We start from the raw sequence: 20,814 nt of genomic DNA on the forward strand, positions 1-20,814 counted from the left end.
CCGCCGACCGCACCGGGTGGCCGCATCCCGCTCCCGTCGCCGACCCATCTCGCGTGCTGCGATCGGCGTGGCGGCCTGACATTTCCACTACTCGTGCAGGGTCGGCGCTAAAGCATGGCAAACTACTGGGCCAGAGCGCACAAAATTTTATATATATAGATATACGATCTAGTAGCACCATTTCTCATCTCTGGCCACCCATCGCACTCACTGTCCCATCGGTATCCCATCACCACCGCCGCCGGGACCTCGTCGGACGCAAATCCACGACCGCTGGAACCCAAGCCGCTGCCGCCTCGTCTCGAAGCCCACCCGACTGTCTCCACCGTCCGCCGATCGCCATGAAGGTCTCTGCCGTCCTTCTCCTGGTCGTGGCCCTGCTGGCCGCTGCCGTCCGCGCCGAGACGTCGTCGTCCTGGACCAACCCGGATGGTACGTGTCTGCCGCCGCGCTCTACTGACTCCAGTCGTTCCGTCGTCGCAGCTCGCTGCCGAAGAGTCCACCGAGACCACGACCACGGCGACCACCCCGACCACCACCGCCGTCACTACCGTCTGGGCTACGTTCACCAACGCTCAGGGCCTGCTCACAACCGCACTCGTCACGTACTCGCAGTCATACTACTCGCTGTACTCTTCGTTCAAGGACCCGGCGTCGGGCAGCGTTGGCCTGGGCACCATCTCCGGAACCGTCGGCAGCGTTCGTGTCTACACGACCGTCGTCGCCTCCGACAGCTCGTCGTCGCGCAGCTCGAACCCGATCACCACCAGCACCGGCCTGTGTGCTCTCTACAGTGTCCTGCTCGCCCTGGGCGTCGGCGCTATCAGCATGGGTACTTTCCTGTAGGCGCCCGCACGACCACAGACGCCGGCGCCACAGAATGCTCCGCAGACCGTCGGCTGTCCGTGATTGTTTAGTTAACAGTCATGTCACCACCCCCGTTGCCGCGCACGTGGACGTCCGGCCCGGTCGGACGTACACGCGCCGGCAGCATGTACCATAGCATCTTGCCTTTTTCCGAAAGACAATGCGCCCTGAAGTCGCCCGTTTACGATACTCATGACCTCTGGCGCCGGAGCCGCTCTGGCCTCCGACCACGCTCCTTCATATCACGTTATAGAATTATGGCATTGAGTCCCTTTGCAGGTGTTTGTTACTATTGAAGAATGTTGTTTTACTAGAAATCATACTATTTTTGATCACTCTAGGGCGTCACGACCGGCACCAGTACGGCCAGCTAGCCGCCTTGGTCTAACTGTCGCTGGCGACCGAGCAAGCGCTGATGGGCGTCGGCCCCTGGCTGGCCTGCCTATCAAACTCGGTACCAGGGTCCCGGCTCGTTGCTCGCGACCGATATTGCGCACTGCGGAGGGGCCGCCGACGCGAGCACCGGTCTTGGCCGGGGCATTTTTGCGTCGCCCCCTGAAGTATAGTGTCGCTGTGTGCGGCCGGACAGCGTCAGGCACGAGCACGCGTGCTGGCAAAGCCAAGCGGTGCGTGCAGACGGCAGCTATTTTTAGGGTTCAGGGCGCTTAGCGAGCGTGAATCTTATTTTCGCGCCCGAAGTTAGGGCTATTCACGTGACTATGTTGGGACACCAGGGTTTGAACGGCGGCGTGACTGCCTTTTTTTTTTCGAGCACCCACAGTAAACACTTGTCGGCGCTACGCCGCTATACTTACGACCGTGCTCCAAATTTTGAATCTCCATTGAAGTCCCTCCGAACATCAACACCACATTATCTCCAATGGCTCCCGTATGTATATCTCGCTTTGCTGGCAGAAACAAGATGTGAGCGCGGTAGCTGCCGACCTGTGAAGGGCGCAGTTTGCCGGCGACAGGCTTGATGTTCTTGCTCCCGATGCTGCGATTTGACCGTCGGTCGACCTCTAGTCGGCCGTCTTTGCCTTTCGCTCTCGGACAAGTCCACCAAGACCTGCTTCGGCAAATTGCTCTTTGCAGATCGGCTGTTACCACTCTCAGCAAGAGAAGGCAATGGTTGTTTCTGTCGTTTTGTGTGTAAGACCAGTAGGCTGAGATTTTCTAGAAGACTACCAAGAAGGCCGCCAAGGTCACCCAGAAGTTCACCATCGGCACTTCGGCCGCGTCGACCATCTTCGACTCGGAGAAGTTCGTGACCTTCCTCCACAACAAGATCAAGGTCGACGGCCGCACCGGCAACCTTGGTGACAACATCACCATCGCTGCCGAGGGCGACAAGATCGTCATCGTCTCGCACATCCCCCTGTCGGGCCGCTACCTCAAGTACCTCACCAAGAAGTACCTGAAGAAGTCGTCGCTCCGTGACTGGCTCCGTGTCGTCTCGACCTCGAAGGGCAACTACGAGCTCAAGTACTTCAACGTCGTTGTCTCGGACGACGAGGAGGAGGAGGACGAGGAGTAACAATGTGCATAACATGACTGTACCATAAAAGTTGAATGCAAAATTATACACGTCTATTCTCAGCTATCTGATGGTTGTAATGTACAGTAGTGGATGCATAGTGGTGGTCTAAAGCTTGCGGTACAGCCGCACGAAAAACCGCATGTTCTCCAGCTGTAGCGGGTACTTGAAATCCTCTGGTACCCGAAACCACGTAGCATCGTTTTTGTGAACGCACTTCCAGCCCATCTCGAGCGCGTGGTCCAGCAAGAAATGCAGTGGGAAGGTTCTCGATCCGACAGTGATGTCCGAGTAGGAACCGGCACTCTCGATGACCAGGAATAGAGTGCCGGGCTTGGCGGTCTCGGTGATCAAGCTGAGAAGCTTCATGGTCCGAACGCGCGATTGCGCAAACAGCTCGTTGGTGGTGAACAGCGACGTGATCACGTCGAAGCTGGAAAAGTCGACCAGGGGTTCGACTGCCGGCTCACCGTCGACTGATGCCCCAGCCTCGGCTGCACACGTAGCGTCCAGAATGTCAAGCTCCCGGAAGTCCATGGTAAATTCGAGCTTGGCACTGTCTACAGCGTCTGCGTCCTGGCACTCATGATCCGCGGTAGGCTGCATATCCCACTTCCGGTCGAGGCCGCCACGGATGTCGTCGAAGACATCTGCCCAGTCGGCAATGTCCACTGCCGTGACGTCGACACCGCTCACAGCATGCTTCCGGGCATTCCAGGCAAGCGCAAGCACTTCTCCGCCAGCTCCGCCACCAATACAGAGCCAGCGACTGGGTAGAATCTCGTCCGTTGCCGGATCACGGCCGCCGGCGGCAGCAAGTATGTCCAGTCTGTCAATGACATGCGCATAGCAGAGTGCGCGCGAAGGCGACCACCGTACGACGTACGCGCGAAGGTACTCTGGCAGCGAGAAAGCGTTCAGGTAGTCGCGCTCAAACAGGCTCTTTTTGACAGTCTGGATCGTAGCAGCCAGCGCAACCGGAGCCGCGAACAGCGGTCGGAAGATGGATTGCACCAGCGTCAAGAGATCGCGCTCGGTCGGATCCGGCTCTTCACTCAGCACGGTGGTTATCTGGGGTAGCATGGGCGTCGGTCTGGGAGCACTCCGGCCTCCCTTGGCAGTACCCCGGCCGCCGTAGCCCTTAGTCGGCCTCGAGGACTTCTGAGGCATGGTTATGGGGGCGACGAGACCGGTCGCGAAGATTTTGCGCGGTGTTTGTCACGTGACGAGCTAGTCCCGATCGACGTCATCCGAACGCGCCGCACATACTGCGGCTCTCGCCTTCGCTCGGCCCCGCGACGCGCGCTAGTGCATGGTGTCGTACCGCCGGTGCCGTGCCCCGCGACACAAGTGCGCGGGGTCCGCGGGGACGCCCACCGGCCCTCCTTGTAGTTATCACGAGCTGACATGCCGGCCCGGTGTTGCCGCGGGCCGACCGGCGCAGGCAAGCGTGCAAGTACGATCGGCGCCCAGACAACGAGGCGCGCGACAGGCCGGCCTCCGCAGCCAGCCGCACTGCCACAATTTGGCGCGCCGGATCCATGGTCACGGTACCGTGCGGTACCGGGTAGCACGGACCCAGGCAAGTGGGTGCCGCGAGATCTGAACGAGGGCTGGGCAGGGCCAGCTGCAGATCCTCATGCCGGACGCTTGGAGCGCATGCACAATGCACCTCGCATCGGACTTTCAGACGCCGACAGCCGGGCGATGCCAGACTGAGGCTACTTGGGTCAAGTGAACTCGTCGTGCGGGGAACCACGCACGTTGTGCTCGATCTAGCAGTAATTAGAGCAATGTCACTCGGCACTGCGTGTCTGTGCCCCCGCTGTGTACCTCTTTGGCAGGAAGTGTCTCCGTCGCTTGTATTTAGGTTTGTGTTGTGTGCTAACAACGACGGTGCGGCAAATGATGATCCCAACTTGCGGGGTGCCAGCCGCACTATACTTAGCGCCTTTGGTTTTCCGCGGACGTGCATTCCCAAACTCTAAAGATCGCGGTGGGTGTACCAAACAAGAACACAACCCGATCCCACAGCGGCGATCCCCATAGGATAGTGGGCATGACCCCGCCAGATGCCGCTGCCCCACGGCTGTTCGCTGCAGAAGGCGGCGTTCGGCAACGCGCGGGTCGGCCCGAGGCATGTGATCAATGGGCGGGCCGCGGGCCGCGGGCCGCAGCTGCACCAACGCGAGTAGCGAGTTGGGCGTCGATCGCCACGCGGCGACAACCAGACGCTCAAATTAGATTGTCGTGGCATGCCATGGCCGGCAAGCGAGGACAGTGCACTGTCGGGTGCGGACACAGCCGGACTTTGGGCGAGACAGGCCAGATCGTGGCTCGCATGTGCAGTGAGAGTTTATGACCCGTGCTGCCCATCTGGGCGAAGCATTACACTCTACTCCCCTTCCGGCTAAACGTGCAGGACCTTCCTTGATCGCTTTGAGGGGACCATAAGCGTGAGCACCGGCATGGCTCGCCGACCGCGTCCAGGTCACTCGTTGTCCTAGCAAATGCCCGCGTCTATATATGGCCGCCAGCCGCCCCGTAGATCCTCATCCTTAACCTTTACTCATACAAAATGGTCAACGTTATCAACAAGGTCTCTGGCGCCATTGTCGCCGCTGCGCTCATCAACCAGGCGGTTGCGCAGAACGTGCCCTCGTGCGCCAGCTCCTGCCTGTCGAGCTCGCTGTCCAACTCGGGCTGCTCGACCGCCGAGATCTCGTGCCTCTGCAACTCGCAGCAGTACATCGACGCCGTCGAGTCGTGCGTGCAGTCGTCGTGCGCTGAGAGCGACTGGTCGGCGGCCATCGCGTACGCCGAGTCGCTCTGCTCGGGTGCCGGTGTCAGCCTGACCATCAACACCTCGACCTTCGTCGCTGGTGGCTCGTCGGGCGCCTCGGGCTCGTCGACCGCCGCCTCGTCGGGCGCTGCCTCGTCGGGTGCCTCGTCGGCGTCGGCTACGTCGTCGGGTGCCTCGTCGGCTTCGTCGGGCGCTTCGTCGGCCTCGTCGCACGCCTCGTCGGCCTCGTCGTCGCACGCCTCGTCGTCGCACGCTTCGTCGTCGCACGCCTCGTCTACTGGCTCGTCGACTGGCTCGTCGACCTCGTCGGCCTCGACCTCGACCTCGACCTCGGCCGCCAACGCTGTTGCCGCCGGCCTCAAGTCCGAGCTCGCGCTCTTCGCCGGCCTGGCCGTCGCTGGCAGCTTCGCTCTTGGCCTCTTTGCCTAAGCGGATCGCCTGACGTGCTAGCTACGTGCGAAACGGATGTAATCTAGGAAAAATCTTCAAAACCTATCAATTGTAGCCGGATCGCGCGGATCAGCTCCAGTGCGCTATCAGGGGTTACCATGGCATGACGTCGCGCCCAGCGCACAGCCACCGTAGCCACACCACGCCCGCCCCAATCGCTGAACGCTTGGCACCTCAGCCGCGCGCCGATTAGACGTCCGCCTCTACGGACCAGGAACTCCGCCGGTGCTCTCGCCTGGCGGCGACCGTCTGGACGCGTCTGGGCTACTTGGCAAGTCCGCTAGGCAGGCGTGCATACATTGTCTATATATAACCTGGCCGCAGCACCAACTTGGCGCCTGCGGCCAGGATGGGCTGCAGATTAACTGTACCCAGCTTGGGGCGGTGTACGTCCACTGCCACTTCCGCCATTGCATGCCGCCAACGGCGGCGCTGGCGCTGGCGGAACTGCCCGGTCCGGCCATCTCTCGGCCGGAGGCGTCGCTTCGGTGCGTTCCGGAAGCCTGTCACGCGAGGCTCGCGGAAACCCCACCAAGCGCGCCTGTGTGTGTTACACGAGTCCAGCGCCGTCCCAGAGCCGTGGCTCGCTAGTCTACCAGCCCGGCCGTCGGCCGCCGACGGCCGACCGCTGCGATGGAACGGCGCTCCGGACCACGGCGCCGGCGCTGTGTCTGGCAGTGATACCGGATCACATGTCACACGCGACTCACGGCTTGAGCTGCAGTGAGTCCAGCACCTTCTCGGCCGCGTTGGTGCCCGACTGGTACGCGCCGGCCACAGTGGCCAGACCAAGGTCGCTGCCACAGTGCTCACCAGCCAGCCAGAGCTTGCGGTGCTCGACGCCGTCGCGCAGGACCTGCAGGTCGTCAAAGCCGTCTATCAGGCCAATGGGGAAGTTGGTGTAGGACCCGTTTCCGGCCCACTCGTCGTTTAGCCAGTTGGACACCACGATGTCGGTCGGGAAGTACTTGGCCTTGTACCCGGGGATGCGCTCGAAGTACGGCCGGAAGAACTCGATGCGCTCTTCGTCGGACGCCAGCGACAGCACGGTCACGCTGAGCTCGCCAAACAAGTACCACAGCAGCACCGGCTGGCTGTAGGGCTCCGGCAGGTGTGCCAGGGAGGTCACGGTCATTGGCCAGCGCTTCGGGTTTGTGCGGCTCGCGTACGATGGTGACAGGAACTCGACGTACTGGTACTTCCAGAACGCCTTCGGGAACTTGATGTAGACTTTCTCGAGCCGTCCGTAGCCCAGCGACCGGATGGCGCACTCGATCCGATGCGGAAGCAGCGGCTGGAACGTGATCGCCTGGTTCTTGAGCACGCCCAGCGGCACGGCCACCACGGCCGCGTCAAAGATCTCCTTCGGGCAGCCGTCAGCGGTGATGATCGACCGCTCCTGCTGCGTCCGGATCGACCGCACGGGCGTGTTGTAGCGGATGTCGACCATGCCGACGACTTCGCGCCGCACAATGTCAAACACGCTGTTGTAGCCGCTAGCCACGAACAGGGTCTCGCCCGGCATCGGCCGCTCGAGCATGCTGAAGCGCAGGCTCTGGCGGCGCACGTCCTCGCCGATGTAGAACCCAAAAACCTCAAGGTACATCAGGATCCTTTCGACCTTGCGGGTGTCGTCCGGGAACCGGCCGCGCGCCATGATGCTCACGAAGTCGTAAAGACTCCAGGTCCACGACAGCTGGTTGGCGAACTGCTCCGAGTAGTAGATAGCCTGCTCGACGTAGCCCCACATGAGCGACTCGAGCTCGTCCGCGTCCTCGTCCGGCAGCCGCACGCCGTCCGGATCGATCACCAGCCCGTCGTCCGCGAAATTGTGCGCGCGCACGCCGGGGTATTCGAACAGCGCGCGGATAGGGTTTTCTTCGCTGTCACCGTGCAGCCAGTTCGGGCCCATGTCGACCTGCCGTCAGCTCCGCGCACGCGTCCACGTACCGGCTTGCCGAACCGGTCGGTAGCATCGATCTGCCGTCAGCACGTCCCGCGCGCCCACGTACCCGTCCGCCGAGACGGTCGCGCGCCTCGTAGATGGTGATGTCCACGCGCGACTTGGCGGTCTTGAGCAGGTGCCGTGCACACTGAGTCCCGGCCATGCCTCCGCCGATGATCGCGATCCGAGGCACCTTATCCGTCTTGACCACACCGTTTGTCCCGCCCACCGGCGGGCCCTGTAGAAGGTTGTTGAGCGTCATGACGAGCAATGCATGGTCCGACAGTAGGTCAGCTCGGCTCGGAAGCTTGTCGGGCGAGCAATTAAGGCCGAGCTGTCGAGCCGAACAACGAGCACGCTGCACAAACCACGGCTGTTTTGTCCCAGCTGGGCGGCGATCCCTGCCAGCGTCCCAACGAAGCGGGCTTAGTCCCAAACAAGGAACACCGGCTCAGCTGACCTGTCAGAAGCCGACGGCGGCCGGCGGCCCACACCGACGGGCAGGGGTACACAAGCGACGCACGGCCGCGAGTCAGGGCCCAGCCGCGCCGCACGGCGGGTGATGTGGGGTGACATTGTGGACGTATGAATATATTATCGTCGTCAGGCCCCCGTTGTACCAACAAGGAGGCTTTTGAACATTATAGACATGAGAGCGGAATCAGACAACAGATCAGGCGTAGTGAGAACAAAATGACAGTCTAGAGAAAACAGAGGTACAACGGCGGAGAGAGGTCCTTGGATATGTGCTGGCAGAGCATTACATATTTGATGCGGATTGGTGAGGAATTGCACAAAAAATGACATGATTTCTAAATGGCTACATGTACATGACTGGTTCTCGTGTGTGAACAGTTTTGTGTCCGGCAAGCCTGCGGGCGGCGGGCGGACGGGGGACGGCCGCGCGCGGCCGGCGCGCTTACTCATTGTAGTGGTACACCAGATAGTTGGGCAGACCGTAGCTCTGGTAGCCGAGACGCTTGGCCATCTTGGCGAAGCCCTCGGTCTCGATCAGGTGGTAGAACGGGAACGACGGGAACATGATGCCGTCACGGTGGACGTCAGCCTTGACCATGAGGGCCGTTCTGCGGTCAGCGACATGCGCAAGCGACGACCTACCCTCCAACGCCGTCGAGCTCGAGCTCCTCGTGGACGTCGTTGCCCTCGATGTACTGGTACGCCATCAACGTGCGGTACGTGGCCATCTCCGAATAGCCTGCGGTCAGCACGGCACCCGGCGCGACTTACCCTCGAGGATGATCTCGTCCTCGCCCATGTCCTTGCTCATCTGCTGGGCCGTGTCGCTGTCGACCCAGCTGTTGAAGTCGTACGCCCGGATCTTGTCCAGGCCGTTCTCGCGGTACCGCTGGTAGCAGTTGGCCACGATGATCGGCTTGTTGTGCGCGGCCAGGTCCTGCACGAGCGTCTCGGGCGTCTCGATAATGTCCGAGTCGAGCCAGAGCACCCAGCTCGTGGCCGCGTTGATCGTGGTGAAGAGCAGCGAGTTGCGCGCCTTGGCCATCGCCGAACGGCGCTCCTTCTGTGCGCTCAGCGCGTGACGGTCGCGCTCGTTCTGCGTCACCGGGCTCGGGAACTCCTGGCGCAAGATCGTGACCTTGGCGAAGCGGTTGCGCTTCGGGCCCGTCTGCAGCTTCTTCACGGCGTCCTCGAGCTTGGCCAGCGCGGCGTTGCCCTCGCGACCGTCAGGGAGAATGAAGCCCAGCTCGATGAGCTCGTGCGGGTAGTTCAGGCGCACGAGGTTGTTCCAGTACTGGTCGTAGAACCGGGCCATGGGCGTCAGGATCAGCACATGCTCCTTATTTTCAAACGACCGCCAGCTCGCCGACAGCGTGTTCATCTGGTATCGCTTGATCGAGCTCGCGCCGCCGACCGACGGCGGTGGACGCACTGCATCCGATCCATCCGACGACCGCACTATCAGGTAGAAAATAACACCGATAAAGAACAGCGCACCGCCGAAAATCGTCGTCGGCCGCGTCCGGATGTTGCGTCTAGCCTTGTACGGGGCCATCGTTGCGGTCAGAGAGGTCTGTGGCCCGGCCGAAGTCGCTCGGTCGGGATGGTGGTATGTGCGCACTCGTCAAGAGTCCGTGATTGCAGAAATTGTCGGGCTGCGAGAGGTGCCAAACAACAGACTGCAGTCCAATTCGCACCCTCGACCCTCGGCCAGATTATCGCACGCTCAAGCCTGTGCCTTCCTTACCAGCTCCCGAGGCTGGTCTGTGGTTGCCGGTTCCGTGCTTGGCCTGGTCGCTGCTCTCTCTATGCCGCCTAATTCGACAGCGTTCTCGTGGGACTGGGGACGCTCGACACACCGCCTTGACGCCTCAGATGTTCCGCTAGAGAATCAACCGGGTGGCTTTTCGACACTCGTGGACCTGATGGTCTTACACACACACGCTGAGCTGGTCGCCGACTAGCAGTCTGTGATGATAATGTAGCAACTCAACATCCGGCTAACGCGTTAAAAATAAAAATGGCTGGAGGGTCAGCAAGCCAGCCGCATGCTTCTAACTTCTTCACGCTTGTGGGTTCAGACGTCTAATGGCGTGACGTAAATGGCCCAAACCTACGTAAATTTGGGTTTATTTATGTCTCCTGGCCACTCGAGCAAGTCCACCAGGGCCACCATTGTAAAGAATTGAAGTTTAATCCAGTTAAAAATAACACCGACGCCAGACATTGATCTGGCTGGCTGATCCACTTCCAACCGCCCTGGCATCGCTTGTGGGCCTTACAGTCGGTGAAGAACCGTGCAGTGGCCTTCTAGGCTGTCGTGCAGTGTAGATCGCATATTGGTGCACCTTGCGAAATCGTGATGACGATCCTAGCAGTGGTGACGCGGCGCAACGCTCGACCAGGGTAGCCTACATCTACAAACGACAGCAGGACCGTAGCCTGGTAAATGCGGGGCTCCCTTGAAGTGGGGCTTGCCGCCGCCGGGGTTCTTCGCGTCGTCGTGACGCTGCCAGAGGCGGACAGCGCCGCCGACGCTGGCCATATACAGCCGACCCGGGCGGAGCTGTCCCAGGACGCATGCTACCCAGTCCGCCGGCGAGCGCTGCACACCTGCAGACCCATCGAGCCGCATACGCATAGCACGCACAGCCGAGCAAGCTGGCAGCTGACGCCGGACGATGCGTGTGCTGACAAGGGTTAGGTTTATTTATGAGTAGGGCTAAGCCCTAGAATTGACAGTCACAGTCGCGCGCGCGGTGCTGAACGTCCTCATTGCATAACTAGCGAAATGATGCGGCAGTTCACACTAACGACGGCAAAAAAATCACCATCGCAAATCTACATCTCGACATCGCTCCCACAAAAGTCTGTCGTTCTCATCTTTTTTCAGTTCTTTAGTTTTACATACACAATGTCGACCAGACCTCAGATCTCCGTCTTCTCCACCTCTGGAGAGGTCACTCAGACCACCATCGCCCTCCCGACCGTCTTCTCGGCGCCCATCCGTGCGGACATTGTCCACTCGGTCTACACCGGTGTCGCCAAGAACAAGCGTCAGGCTTACGCCGTCTCGGAGAAGGCTGGCCACCAGACCTCGGCTGAGTCGTGGGGTAAGTTGTAACGAAACGGCAGGATCTTGCAGAATGTTGGAAGTACGGGAATCGACAACGACGGCGCCAGCCAAGACGTCGTGGGGAATCAAGTGCTTGAAAAATTTTGCAAGATCCATCCACCCGTCATCCCATTTCGAACGCGTGCTAACGAACGTCTTTAGGTACCGGTCGTGCTGTTGCCCGTATTCCCCGTGTTTCGGGCGGTGGTACCCACCGTGCCGGCCAGGGTGCCTTCGGCAACATGTGCCGTGGCGGTCGCATGTTCGCTCCCACCAAGACCTGGCGCAAGTGGCACGTGAAGATCAACCTCAAGGAGAAGCGTTTCGCTACTGCTTCTGGTATCGCTGCCTCGGCTGTCGCTCCCCTGGTTCTCGCTCGCGGCCACAAGATTGAGACCATCCCTGAGGTTCCCCTCGTTGTCTCGTCGGACGTCGAGTCCATCACCAAGACCAAGGAGGCTGTTGCCATCCTGAAGGCCATTGGTGCCAACCGTGACGTTGTCAAGGCCATCAAGTCGAAGAAGCTCCGTGCTGGCAAGGGCAAGATGCGCGGCCGCCGCTACACTCAGCGCCGCGGTCCCCTGGTCGTCTACGGCAAGGAGGACTCGACTGTCTACAAGGCTTTCCGCAACATTCCTGGTGTCGAGACCGTCAACGTCAAGGACCTGAGCGTTCTGCAGCTGGCTCCTGGTGGCCACCTCGGCCGCTTCGTCATCTGGACCGAGACTGCTTTCTCGCTCCTGGACTCGATCTGGGGTACTGAGTCGACTGCTTCGGCCAAGTCGGGTTACACCCTGCCCACCAACATTGTCTCGTCGTCGGATGTTACCCGCATCATCAACTCGGCTGAGATCCAGAACGTTGTCAAGGCTGCTGGCGAGAAGTACACCAAGCGTGCCATCACCCAGAAGAAGAACCCGCTGAAGAACAAGCAGGTTATGCTGCGCCTGAACCCCTACGCCAAGGCCTTTGCCGCCCAGAAGCTGGGCAGCCAGAAGGCTGAGTAATTTTATACCTCAAAAAAAGGTAGAAAATTTCATGGGTGGTTTGTAGCGTAAAAATGTTTGTCTATAATGTAACTCTTATTGATAGTTAAATGTCAATGTCTTCTTAACAACGTTGGGAGTGCGAGCTCGGCTGGCTGAGAGGCTGCGTAGGCAAGTAACTGAAGACCTGCGATGGCGCAGTGAGCCGCAGGTGGTGTGCGGCGCACATTTATGTCACGTGACAGGGGCACCCTATAGTCTTCCTCATCGACGTCCGTCCTACGACGACGACCAAACGCCGACGACTCACGGCCACATCATGGCCAGCATGCAAGTCGACAGCAGGCCGGCAACTGGTAGCCAAGCGTCCGCGCTCGTTCCAGTGCCCACGCACAATCCGATCTCGCGGGATGCGTCAGAGAAGTACTTCAAGGCCCTGCGAGTACGCGAGTACCGCGACCGTGTCAACGTCATCAGCTCGATCGCGTGGAACTTTCTGGGCAATCGGATAGCATGTGCCAGTGCTGAGCGGTCGATCCGCATCTGGAATCCCGAGAGGACCGAGGCGCGGTTCTCCACCGAGCTAAAGGGTTACCACGAGAAGCCCGTGGAGTGCATTGTGTGGGATCCCACGCACGCGCACATCCTGGCTAGCTGCTCAACCGACGGCACTGTCCGTCTGTGGAACGTCTGGAGTACGTGTGTGTGTGGTGTGCGCGCTAACGGGTAGCCAAGCAGTGTTTGAGCACGATCCGGACCGGAACCGAGAACCTGGGCCTGTCGTACAGTCCGAACGGCAAATTTCTAGCCGTCGTGGGCGCGGTATGTGTGCGTGCGGTTGATGAATGCTGACAGCAGTCCGGCCGCCTGTTTATCATCGAGACGGCGACGAATGCGGTGGTCAACAAATACGAGTCGCCGGCGACGGTAGGTGGCCGCTGGGCCCAGACTGACCCTAAGATCACCCGAGCGATGTGGTCCAACAGCGGCGAGGTCCTCGTGCTGACCCTGACCACGGGCTATATTGACGTGCTGGACTGGCCGAGTCTGTCGCCGGTCTGTCTGCTGCAGGCGCATCGGGCGGCCATTCTGTGCGCCGAGTTTGATCCACGCGGCAGGTATCTGGCCGTCGGCAGCAACGACTCGCTGGTCAGCCTATGGGACATCCAGGAGTGGATTTGTGTGCGCACATACTCGCGCGTGTCGTAAGTGGCGCGACTGCCGGCTTTGCTGACCGCAGGCAACCGCCGTGCGCGATCTCGTGGTCGTTCGACGGTGCGTTTCTGGCACTGTGCTACGAGCGCGACGACCCCGTCGACATTGTAAGTGCGTACGGACGACGGAGCTGACAGCAGCTCCATATCGAGACCGGCGACTTTGTTGCTCAGGCGCCGCGCCAATTTCCGTACCACGCGACTGACGTCAAGTGGCACCCGCTCAAGTACTGGCTGGCCTACGCGGGCGACCCGAACGGGCTCAAGATCTTGGGCAGCACCGACGAGAAGCGGTAGACGTGCGGCTCGACTGCACCGCCGCGCACCGCCGCGCACCGCCGCGCACCGCCGCGCACCGCCGCGCACCGCCGCGCACCGCCGCAGCGCCACTCGGCTTGTACATTAGATAAATAGCTCTACGCCACCGCCGCGCCAGCAGCGGCCGAGACGGCTGCCGGCTATGCACGGCGCCGGTGTCTGCGCCGTGTGCGTGGTTGCTTTGTGCGGCGCGCAGTGTTTGTCTGGCCAGGACACGTGCGGCTCATTGTGCGGCGCGTCAAACACGTGGTCGCGCCGCGTCGTGTGCGGCTCGGCCGCGCCGTCGACGCCCACCGCCATATGCATGGCCTGGTGTCATCAGCACCGTCGTCGGCGGGACTGCGCCGCAGCCGTGAGCGCCGCATGGTCCTCTACCGGCATTAGCTGGACAGGACGCCTCCAGGTGCGGCTTGGAAAGGTTCCAGTTGGTTCCCCTAGGGCAGTCCACTGCATAAGTGCGTACGTCCATGGACACTTGTTCCGTTTGGTCGTTGCTTAACCGCGCATCATAGTCGTGGCCCTAATAAAAAATTTTTTCTCTCAAGTTTCTTTCATCTTCACTATACCACAGTGCACACATACATTCACAATGGGATTCGGTGATTTGACCTCTGCTACTGGTACGTATCTGTGAATGGCAGGCGTGGGCTGTAGCCCGGCGGACGCGACTGCTGCGCGCGGCGGCGACGGGGGTGACGGATGTCGTCACAATCCGTGTCCCCCGAGCGGCAGCCGCGCGAGCGGGCACAGCGCGTCGTCCTTTGTCCGGTGAACGGCGGCTGACAGACAGGCCTTGCTGCCCTGAACGACTGGCTCTCGGCCAAGTCCTTCATTGTCGGGTAAGTGACGTGGGCGCCAGCAACGGCGCAAGGGCGCAGGCGGCGGCAGGGCGTGCAGGCGTGTCGACAGCGTGTGCGGGCAAGCAATTGCCCTCGCGCAGTCGTCGGCACGCATATGATGAAAAAATTTGGTCCGTGTTTATGATCGCGGCTTAAGACCCCGCATTCGAATGAATACACATCCAAACAATTCACATTTTCTGATCTGCACGCACGATGCGGCCGCCAGTGGCGGAGCACAGGCTGACAAGCTAGATACGCGCCCTCGCAGGCCGACGTTGCCGTCTACAAGGCTGTCGGCTCGGCCCCCGACGCCAAGAAGTACGCCAACGCCGCCCGCTGGTACAAGACCCTCACCTCGTACGAGGCTGAGTTCGCGACCCTGAAGGGCGACGCCTCGGCCGATGTCTCGACCTACGGCCCCGAGGTGACCCCCGTCGCCGCCGCCCCCAAGGAGGCTGCCGCCGAGGAGGAGGACGACGACGACGTCGACCTCTTTGGCTCGGACGACGAGGAGGAGGACGCCGAGGCCGAGAAGCTCAAGGCCCAGCGTCTGGCCGAGTACCAGGCCAAGAAGGCTGCCAAGGGCCCCAAGCCCGCGGCCAAGTCGATCGTCACCCTCGAGGTCAAGCCTTGGGACGACGAGACCGACCTCGACGAGCTGCTCGCCAACGTCAAGGGCATCGAGATGGAGGGTCTCGTGTGGGGTGGCCACCAGTTCATCGCTGTCGGCTTCGGCATCAAGAAGCTGCAGATCAACTGTGTCATCGAGGACGACAAGGTCTCGATGGAGGACCTCCAGAACACCATTGAGGAGGACGAGGACCACGTCCAGTCGACTGACGTCGCTGCCATGCAGAAGTTGTAAGCTTTTCGCCTCGACGGGCGGGCCCGGGCTTCCGGGCTCGCGTTGCTGGTCTTTCATGTACTTCTAGGAATAAACTTACTACGGATTGTACACCACTACGAGGCTGGCCGCGTGCCGGCGGCACGCTGGACGAGGCCGGCGAGATAGTCGCCGGCGTTGTCGTCGGCCATGCGGCTGCGGTGGCCGGTCCAGAACTCGAACCCGTCGGCGCGGAAGGCGTCGACCCCGGCGACCGAGTCCGGCACCGCCGTCCAGCCCTCGGCGGCGTCGCCCTGGCCGACGACGCGCGCGGTCACGTACGCGTAGCACCGCGCCACGTCGTCGTGCCGGTACCCGCCGCCGCCCAGCAACAGCGTCGGCCGGCCGGCGTCGACGACCTGCAGGATAGCGTCGCCGAGCCCGCGCACGCTCAGGTTCCACTCCCGACAGGGATCGCGCGCGAGGCCGTCTGCGCCGCACTGCACGACCACCGCCTGCGGATCAAAGTCGGCCAGCGTCGGCAGCACGACGTCGGCAACCAGCTGCGCCAGCGACTCGTCGCCCAGGCCCTGCCGTGTCGGCAGATTGACCGAGTAGTTCGTCCCGCGGCCCTTCCCGCGCGCGCCGGGGCCGCCCGTGCCCGGGTAGAACCCGCGGTCGAAGCGGTGGACCGACAGGCAGAGCACGTTGGGCGAATACGTAAAGGCCGTGTCGACGCCGTCGCCGTGGTGGAGATCGAAATCGACGTAGAGCACCCGATCTGCGTGCTTGCGCAGCTCCAGGATCCCGAGCACGATGTCGTTGACGTAGCAGAAGCCGGCGCAGCGCGCTCGACGCGCGTGGTGGCGGCCGCCGTGCCAGTTGATGGCCACCCGCTGGTCGCGGCCGCCGCCGCCCACGTCCAGGTACCGTGCGCACGCAATGGTCGTCCCGGCCACTGCCCGGACGTACTGCGACATGCCGTCGAACGCCGGGCAGTCGTACTCGAGCCCGAACCGCTCGTCGGCGGTCTCTTTGGGCGCGTCCGGATCGGCGTCGGTTTCGTCGCCGCCGTCGCCGCCACCGCCCTGGCAGCCGTGTCCGTCCACGCCCGGGCCGTCCACCAGCCGGTCGACCAGCGCGGCGTCGTGGAACACGGTCAGCTGCTGTTTCTTGGCCATGGCGGGCGCGATGATGTCGTCGCAGAACGCCGGCAGGCCGAGTCCCTCGATCAGGCCATCCACGACCGCCGCGCGGTCCACGTTGGCTGGCAGCCGCGAGCAGATCGCCGTGTAGGCCGCGCTGGCCGCGTATCCGACGCGGCGGCGCTGGCGGCCGGTTGCGGTTCCTGTGGTCATGCCGCTGTTTGACGCGTTGGACTTGTTTGGTAGATAAACAACGCCCTGCACCTACCTGCCTCACCACGAGCCCAGCACCAGCCCCGCAGATAGATCCAGATGACTGTGGCGAGGCCGACCTCGGCGCAGTCGGCGGCGTCGACCAGCGCCGCCCGCGAGGTGATTGACATCCTCTACGAAATCTCGCTGCTGCTCAACACGGGTCTGGACAAGAACACGCTCTCGCTGTGCGTGTCGCTGTGCGAGAACGGAGCAAACCCAGAGGCCCTGGCGGTACGTGCGTGCCGGACTGGCTGACCCAGACCGTGATCAAGGAGCTGCGGCGCGACCGCGCGGCCATGGGAGGGCCGACGGCGTTTTTGCCGTAGGCCCAGCTGCGCAACGCGGCCCGGCGTCGGCTCCGGGGTGCGTTGGGCAGGGCGGGGGGCGGTCGCCGGCGGCGGGCCGGCCGAGGGCGGTGCCGGGGGCTGGACGGGCGGGCGGCTATAAGCCGCACGGCGTGCGGCTCACATGTGTATGGCGGCGCTCTGCAGGCCGGCAGCGGCCACCGCGGCGCCGCGCGTACGATCTGGCGGTGACCCGGCCGAGGCTGCGCCGGCAGCCTGACGGCCTGCGGCTATATGCCGCACCGCGTGCGGCGCCGACCCGCGACTGAGTCGCCGTCGGGTCCGTGCGGGCGCACGCCGCACGCCGTGCGGCTCAGCGTGCTCCGACCGGCCGGCTCGTGCGACCGCGGCCATGAGCCGCACGCCGTGCGGCGCACGCAGCCGCCGCAGGCAGTCGCGCACTCCAATATCCTATATTCAATAACATACACCTTCGCTCGTATCCAACGCCAAAATCAAAATATAACCAAGAAACAGGTATTTACAGGCCAGTGCGCTAGTACGTACGCGGCACCGGCGGGTTGAGCGAGCGCATGTCAAAGTTGGCCGAGTCGTCGTCGGGCTGGTCGAGGTCGCCCGGGAGCATGTACATGGGCATCATGTTCTTGAGCTGGTCAAAGGTCATGTTCGGGGCCATGAGCTCCGGGTCGTCGGGCAGGTCGTCGCGCGGGGCCAGGTCCGCGGCCGGCATGGCCGCGTACTGGGCGCCCATGCTGTCAAAGGCCATGTCCAGGCCGGCCGGGTCGAGGCCGACAGACGAGGTCGAGTACCGGTGCGGGTTCGGCGGCATGCGCGGCTCCATGGGCGGGTCCATGTACTGGCCCGCCATGAGCGCGTCGAGGCTGGCCATGTCCGGGGGCGCGGCCGGCGGCGAGACCGAGTGGCCGACCGAGGAGCGCGGCGTGGCGTCCGACAGATGGTCGATCTGGGCCGTCCACAGCTCGGCCACGGTCTCGTGGAGGTCGCCGGCAAGCGGGACGTCCGGCGAGCGCTCGTCGGCCACGCTCGTCGCCGACTGCCGCGGGTGCAGCGGCGGCATGGCGTCCGGCTGGCCCTGCGGCGAGCTCTCGGCGCTCCAGCGGTCGTGCTCGGACACGACCTGGGGGGCCGTGCGCTGGCGGTTGTTGGGCATGCCGGTCATGTCGAAGTCGGCCACGCCGATGTCCTCGCCGACGTCGATCTGCAGCTGGGCAATGAAGCTGTGGATCATGGTGATCCGCGGCAGCAGCTTGCGCAGCGTCTCGACGAGGAAGTCAAAGTGCCGGCGCGACATGTAGTCGGTCGAGCCCGAGGCCTGGGCCAGCCGCACGTTCTGGGCAAAGCACCGCGCCGCCAGATAGTACGAGAACACGGCGATCATGTGGTAGACCAGGATGCCGCACTGGCCGGCCGCGCGCACGATGTGCACGACCTCGGTCGCGGCCGCGATCGACCGCTGCTTGGACGCCACGTAGTCGCGCTTGAACTTGGCCGACTTGCGCGTGTAGAAGATCGTCGACTGCTGGAGGCAGATCGAGCACGCGTTGAGCGACAGGTGCAGCAGGAACAGGTACTGCGACGGCGGCTTGGCCGGGTCCGCGGTGACCTCGGGCGCCAGCGTGTGGATGCGCTCGATCTCCTTCTCGAGCTTGTGGTACCGGTCGATGAAGGCCTGGTTGACGCCGTTGACGGTGGGCGCGACGTCGTTGAGCTTGTGGAGGTGGTTGTGGACGCGGCCAAAGAGGACCATGGCCACGGCGAAGCCGGCGTAGGTCGCCACGCGCTCGCCCGACAGCAGGTTGCTCTTGAGCGCGTCGCGCAGGCTGACCGGCCGGCTCGAGAACGTGCCCGCCGCGAACTCGGCCTCCGGGATCGGCAGGTGCGTGCCGATGTCCTCCTCGTCGATCGACAGCGGCCAGCCGGTGCCCACGCTGGCGATGCGGTCCACGGCCACGAGCGACCAGAACGTCCGGCGCTGCTCCTCGCGCTCGACGTCGCTGTCGGGCAGCTGCGCGCACTGCTTGATCGTCGGGTCCGGGATGTCGAGCCGGTTGAGGTGCATCAGCTGCGCCATGCGCGCGCCGATTCCCACCGACTGCCACGCCCGCACAAAGTACATGGCCTTGTACTCGTACGCCGCCAGCAGCACGTACGCCTGCACGTACTCGACCGTCTGGCTCTTCTCGCCGCCGTACTCGAGCGTGACGTCCTCGAGGTACTTGCGCGTGCGCAGGTAGAACGCCGACACGAGCGACTCGAACTCGGGCACGAGCGACGACGAGATCGTCCACATGGCGTACCGCAGGTAGATCGGCGGCTGCACCTGCGGCGGCAGCGTGCACCGGTACCGGTACCGGCGCTCGTGCAGCAGGCCCGTCATCGAGTTGAACGTCTGGAAGAAGACGTTCTCGAGCACGGCCACGATCTGCGGCGGCGGCAGCGACTCGCCCAGGCCGAGCGCCATCAGCTCGAGCGACGGCCGGTCCGAGTGCACGTTGAAGCTGGCGAAGTTGCCGCTGAGCTGGCGGTCGACGTCCGAGCTGACGCTCGTGAACGAGGCCACCCCCGTCAGCGGGTTGTTCTCCTCGCGCCGGCGCTTGTTGCCGGGCAGCTCCGGCGGCGTGCTGGCCTCGGCGCTGGACCCGCGCGTCGCGTGCGTCGCCTGCGAGTACAGCGAGCCCGGCGAGAGGCTGGCGTTCGGCCCGATGCGCATCGTGTCGAACTTGCCCAGGCTGACCAGCTCGCGGATGCCCACGTCGGGGTCGTGGTCGCGCGTGCCCAGCCGGCGCTCCGGCCGCTCCGGCGACGCGAGCGAGTACTCGCTGTCCGAGCGGCCGTGGCCCGGGCTGTGCGCGTTGGCCAGCTGCGTCTCGAGGAACGCCACGCGGTCCTCGAGCTCGCGAATGTACCCGCGCTTGGGGCCCGATTTCTTGCGCGAGGTCTCGTACACGCACTCGTGGTCGAGCCGGGCGCAGGTCGAGCACGACGGGCGCTGCCCGTCGCACTTGAGCTTGCGGCGGCGGCAAATCACGCACGCAATGCGCTTGGAGATCGGCGGCTGCTCGTTCGGCCCGGCCGCGGCGCCGTCGGCGTCCGCGGCCGGCAGGTCTGCGTAGCCGTCAGGGTCCATCTGCGGTCAGCGCGGCGGCGGGCGGACGCACCTTTGCTGGCTGTGTGTGTGCCGGTGCGGACGCTATGTGCTCATCGATTCCGGTCGGGGTTGCTCGGTGCGCGAGGATTGCGGGCTGGCGTGCGGAGATCGGGGTGCCGGCCGGGGATCGTCGTGTCGGGTCGTATCTGGCAAACTGGGAATCCGAGGCGCATGGTACCCGGCGCGGGCCCTAACCCTGTATAGCACGGCGCCTTAGTCACCGACAATGCGGGGCTGACATAACCGCACGTGACGGCGCCGGATGCAGCGCGGCAGGGGCCTGCAGACGCACGGCGGCTGGGGTTCCAAGCGAGCGGTGCGGCGCCATCCGCGCGGGCCGCCGTTTCGTTGGGGACGATGACTGCCCGCTTGGGCAGCCCCGGGGGAGCCTCTCCGGACCCCCGCCGCGCGCGCCCACGATTGGTCACACGGTGTGATTGCCTGTGGCGGCCGCCGGCGAGTGCCGCTGCCCACGGGCTCTGGCCGCCGTGCCGGCCGAACGGACGGTGACAGGCCGCACACGTCAAGCCGCCACAATCTCGGCTACGTCGGACCAGCGCTGG

General features: G+C 63.3%; 12 protein-coding genes across 12 annotated transcripts; 7 read left to right on the top strand and 5 right to left on the bottom strand.

Annotated features, from left to right (window-relative positions):
• The first annotated feature begins 65 nt into the window (after nucleotides 1-65).
• V1510DRAFT_419565 (uncharacterized protein) lies at nucleotides 66-1,207 on the top strand. The gene is made up of 2 exons (XM_066934312.1): nucleotides 66-432; nucleotides 467-1,207. Exons 1-2 carry the CDS (start codon nucleotides 342-344, stop codon nucleotides 844-846), a joined length of 471 nt encoding a protein of 156 aa, XP_066787888.1. The 5' UTR covers nucleotides 66-341; the 3' UTR covers nucleotides 847-1,207.
• Nucleotides 1,208-1,686: 479 nt separating this feature from the next.
• Nucleotides 1,687-2,517, top strand: V1510DRAFT_419567 (60S ribosomal protein eL22). The gene is made up of 2 exons (XM_066934313.1): nucleotides 1,687-1,756; nucleotides 2,048-2,517. The coding sequence occupies exons 1-2, from the start codon at nucleotides 1,748-1,750 to the stop codon at nucleotides 2,402-2,404; spliced, it is 366 nt and encodes a 121-aa protein (XP_066787889.1). The 5' UTR covers nucleotides 1,687-1,747; the 3' UTR covers nucleotides 2,405-2,517.
• On the bottom strand, nucleotides 2,385-3,579 carry V1510DRAFT_419569 (uncharacterized protein). Its single transcript, XM_066934314.1, has one exon. The coding sequence runs from the start codon at nucleotides 3,572-3,574 to the stop codon at nucleotides 2,513-2,515; it is 1,062 nt and encodes a 353-aa protein (XP_066787890.1). The 5' UTR covers nucleotides 3,575-3,579; the 3' UTR covers nucleotides 2,385-2,512.
• Nucleotides 3,580-4,973: 1,394 nt separating this feature from the next.
• Nucleotides 4,974-5,702, top strand: V1510DRAFT_419572 (uncharacterized protein). Its single transcript, XM_066934315.1, has one exon. The coding sequence runs from the start codon at nucleotides 4,983-4,985 to the stop codon at nucleotides 5,634-5,636; it is 654 nt and encodes a 217-aa protein (XP_066787891.1). The 5' UTR covers nucleotides 4,974-4,982; the 3' UTR covers nucleotides 5,637-5,702.
• Nucleotides 5,703-6,242: 540 nt separating this feature from the next.
• V1510DRAFT_184793 (uncharacterized protein) lies at nucleotides 6,243-8,253 on the bottom strand. Its single transcript, XM_066930435.1, has 3 exons — nucleotides 7,670-8,253; nucleotides 7,608-7,637; nucleotides 6,243-7,575 (listed from the first exon to the last, which is right to left on the bottom strand). The coding sequence occupies exons 1-3, from the start codon at nucleotides 7,862-7,864 to the stop codon at nucleotides 6,364-6,366; spliced, it is 1,437 nt and encodes a 478-aa protein (XP_066787892.1). The 5' UTR covers nucleotides 7,865-8,253; the 3' UTR covers nucleotides 6,243-6,363.
• A 268-nt stretch (nucleotides 8,254-8,521) lies between these two features.
• On the bottom strand, nucleotides 8,522-9,634 carry V1510DRAFT_367626 (Anp1-domain-containing protein; the record flags this gene model as incomplete). The annotated part of the gene is made up of 3 exons (XM_066931311.1): nucleotides 8,522-8,687; nucleotides 8,722-8,818; nucleotides 8,851-9,634. 3 exons carry the CDS (start codon nucleotides 9,632-9,634, stop codon nucleotides 8,522-8,524), a joined length of 1,047 nt encoding a protein of 348 aa, XP_066787893.1.
• Nucleotides 9,635-10,895: 1,261 nt separating this feature from the next.
• Nucleotides 10,896-12,430, top strand: V1510DRAFT_419583 (60S ribosomal protein uL4). Its single transcript, XM_066934316.1, has 2 exons — nucleotides 10,896-11,192; nucleotides 11,357-12,430. Exons 1-2 carry the CDS (start codon nucleotides 10,994-10,996, stop codon nucleotides 12,199-12,201), a joined length of 1,044 nt encoding a protein of 347 aa, XP_066787894.1. The 5' UTR covers nucleotides 10,896-10,993; the 3' UTR covers nucleotides 12,202-12,430.
• On the top strand, nucleotides 12,351-13,996 carry V1510DRAFT_184934 (WD40-repeat-containing domain protein). Its single transcript, XM_066930436.1, has 6 exons — nucleotides 12,351-12,875; nucleotides 12,911-13,002; nucleotides 13,039-13,107; nucleotides 13,141-13,385; nucleotides 13,421-13,502; nucleotides 13,536-13,996. Exons 1-6 carry the CDS (start codon nucleotides 12,500-12,502, stop codon nucleotides 13,689-13,691), a joined length of 1,020 nt encoding a protein of 339 aa, XP_066787895.1. The 5' UTR covers nucleotides 12,351-12,499; the 3' UTR covers nucleotides 13,692-13,996.
• A 262-nt stretch (nucleotides 13,997-14,258) lies between these two features.
• Nucleotides 14,259-15,514, top strand: V1510DRAFT_419589 (elongation factor 1-beta). The gene is made up of 3 exons (XM_066934317.1): nucleotides 14,259-14,332; nucleotides 14,503-14,551; nucleotides 14,807-15,514. Exons 1-3 carry the CDS (start codon nucleotides 14,302-14,304, stop codon nucleotides 15,417-15,419), a joined length of 693 nt encoding a protein of 230 aa, XP_066787896.1. The 5' UTR covers nucleotides 14,259-14,301; the 3' UTR covers nucleotides 15,420-15,514.
• Nucleotides 15,465-16,929, bottom strand: V1510DRAFT_419590 (histone deacetylase). Its single transcript, XM_066934318.1, has one exon. It carries the CDS (start codon nucleotides 16,733-16,735, stop codon nucleotides 15,515-15,517), a length of 1,221 nt encoding a protein of 406 aa, XP_066787897.1. The 5' UTR covers nucleotides 16,736-16,929; the 3' UTR covers nucleotides 15,465-15,514.
• V1510DRAFT_419593 (putative mitotic-spindle organizing protein 1) lies at nucleotides 16,771-17,901 on the top strand. The gene is made up of 3 exons (XM_066934319.1): nucleotides 16,771-17,008; nucleotides 17,038-17,065; nucleotides 17,496-17,901. The coding sequence occupies exons 1-3, from the start codon at nucleotides 16,835-16,837 to the stop codon at nucleotides 17,543-17,545; spliced, it is 252 nt and encodes an 83-aa protein (XP_066787898.1). The 5' UTR covers nucleotides 16,771-16,834; the 3' UTR covers nucleotides 17,546-17,901.
• On the bottom strand, nucleotides 17,521-20,559 carry V1510DRAFT_419595 (uncharacterized protein). Its single transcript, XM_066934320.1, has 3 exons — nucleotides 20,262-20,559; nucleotides 18,281-20,230; nucleotides 17,521-17,948 (listed from the first exon to the last, which is right to left on the bottom strand). The coding sequence occupies exons 2-3, from the start codon at nucleotides 20,228-20,230 to the stop codon at nucleotides 17,838-17,840; spliced, it is 2,061 nt and encodes a 686-aa protein (XP_066787899.1). The 5' UTR covers nucleotides 20,262-20,559; the 3' UTR covers nucleotides 17,521-17,837.
• Nucleotides 20,560-20,814: the final 255 nt, after the last annotated feature.

This window comes from Dipodascopsis tothii, assembly GCF_038497935.1.
Source record: "Dipodascopsis tothii strain CBS 759.85 unplaced genomic scaffold V1510scaffold_23, whole genome shotgun sequence".
Classification (NCBI taxonomy): Eukaryota; Fungi; Ascomycota; class Lipomycetes; order Lipomycetales; family Lipomycetaceae; genus Neoaidaea; species Neoaidaea tothii.

Excerpts from the sequence above, each read along its gene's own strand:
- V1510DRAFT_419565 (XM_066934312.1), top strand. The coding sequence starts at position 342 with ATGAAGGTCTCTGCCGTCCTTCTCCTGGTCGTGGCCCTGCTGGCCGCT. Across the intron at positions 433-466 it reads GTCCTGGACCAACCCGGATG|TCGTTCCGTCGTCGCAGCTC; the intron begins GTACGTGTCTGC and ends TACTGACTCCAG.
- V1510DRAFT_419569 (XM_066934314.1), bottom strand. The coding sequence starts at position 3,574 with ATGCCTCAGAAGTCCTCGAGGCCGACTAAGGGCTACGGCGGCCGGGGT.
- V1510DRAFT_419572 (XM_066934315.1), top strand. The coding sequence starts at position 4,983 with ATGGTCAACGTTATCAACAAGGTCTCTGGCGCCATTGTCGCCGCTGCG.
- V1510DRAFT_184793 (XM_066930435.1), bottom strand. The coding sequence starts at position 7,864 with ATGACGCTCAACAACCTTCTACAGGGCCCGCCGGTGGGCGGGACAAAC. Across the intron at positions 7,638-7,669 it reads GCGACCGTCTCGGCGGACGG|ATCGATGCTACCGACCGGTT; the intron begins GTACGTGGGCGC and ends TGCTGACGGCAG. Across the intron at positions 7,576-7,607 it reads CCGACCGGTTCGGCAAGCCG|GTCGACATGGGCCCGAACTG; the intron begins GTACGTGGACGC and ends AGCTGACGGCAG.
- V1510DRAFT_419583 (XM_066934316.1), top strand. The coding sequence starts at position 10,994 with ATGTCGACCAGACCTCAGATCTCCGTCTTCTCCACCTCTGGAGAGGTC. Across the intron at positions 11,193-11,356 it reads GACCTCGGCTGAGTCGTGGG|GTACCGGTCGTGCTGTTGCC; the intron begins GTAAGTTGTAAC and ends GAACGTCTTTAG.
- V1510DRAFT_184934 (XM_066930436.1), top strand. The coding sequence starts at position 12,500 with ATGGCCAGCATGCAAGTCGACAGCAGGCCGGCAACTGGTAGCCAAGCG. Across the intron at positions 12,876-12,910 it reads CCGTCTGTGGAACGTCTGGA|CCAAGCAGTGTTTGAGCACG; the intron begins GTACGTGTGTGT and ends GCTAACGGGTAG. Across the intron at positions 13,503-13,535 it reads GCGACGACCCCGTCGACATT|CTCCATATCGAGACCGGCGA; the intron begins GTAAGTGCGTAC and ends AGCTGACAGCAG.
- V1510DRAFT_419589 (XM_066934317.1), top strand. The coding sequence starts at position 14,302 with ATGGGATTCGGTGATTTGACCTCTGCTACTG. Across the intron at positions 14,333-14,502 it reads TGATTTGACCTCTGCTACTG|GCCTTGCTGCCCTGAACGAC; the intron begins GTACGTATCTGT and ends GCTGACAGACAG. Across the intron at positions 14,552-14,806 it reads GCCAAGTCCTTCATTGTCGG|ATACGCGCCCTCGCAGGCCG; the intron begins GTAAGTGACGTG and ends CTGACAAGCTAG.
- V1510DRAFT_419590 (XM_066934318.1), bottom strand. The coding sequence starts at position 16,735 with ATGACCACAGGAACCGCAACCGGCCGCCAGCGCCGCCGCGTCGGATAC.
- V1510DRAFT_419593 (XM_066934319.1), top strand. The coding sequence starts at position 16,835 with ATGACTGTGGCGAGGCCGACCTCGGCGCAGTCGGCGGCGTCGACCAGC. Across the intron at positions 17,009-17,037 it reads CAAACCCAGAGGCCCTGGCG|ACCGTGATCAAGGAGCTGCG; the intron begins GTACGTGCGTGC and ends TGGCTGACCCAG. Across the intron at positions 17,066-17,495 it reads CAAGGAGCTGCGGCGCGACC|CACGCAGCCGCCGCAGGCAG; the intron begins GCGCGGCCATGG and ends CGCCGTGCGGCG.
- V1510DRAFT_419595 (XM_066934320.1), bottom strand. The coding sequence starts at position 20,230 with ATGGACCCTGACGGCTACGCAGACCTGCCGGCCGCGGACGCCGACGGC. Across the intron at positions 17,949-18,280 it reads TCGACGTCGGCGAGGACATC|GGCGGGCCAGTACATGGACC; the intron begins GGCGTGGCCGAC and ends CGACGCGCTCAT.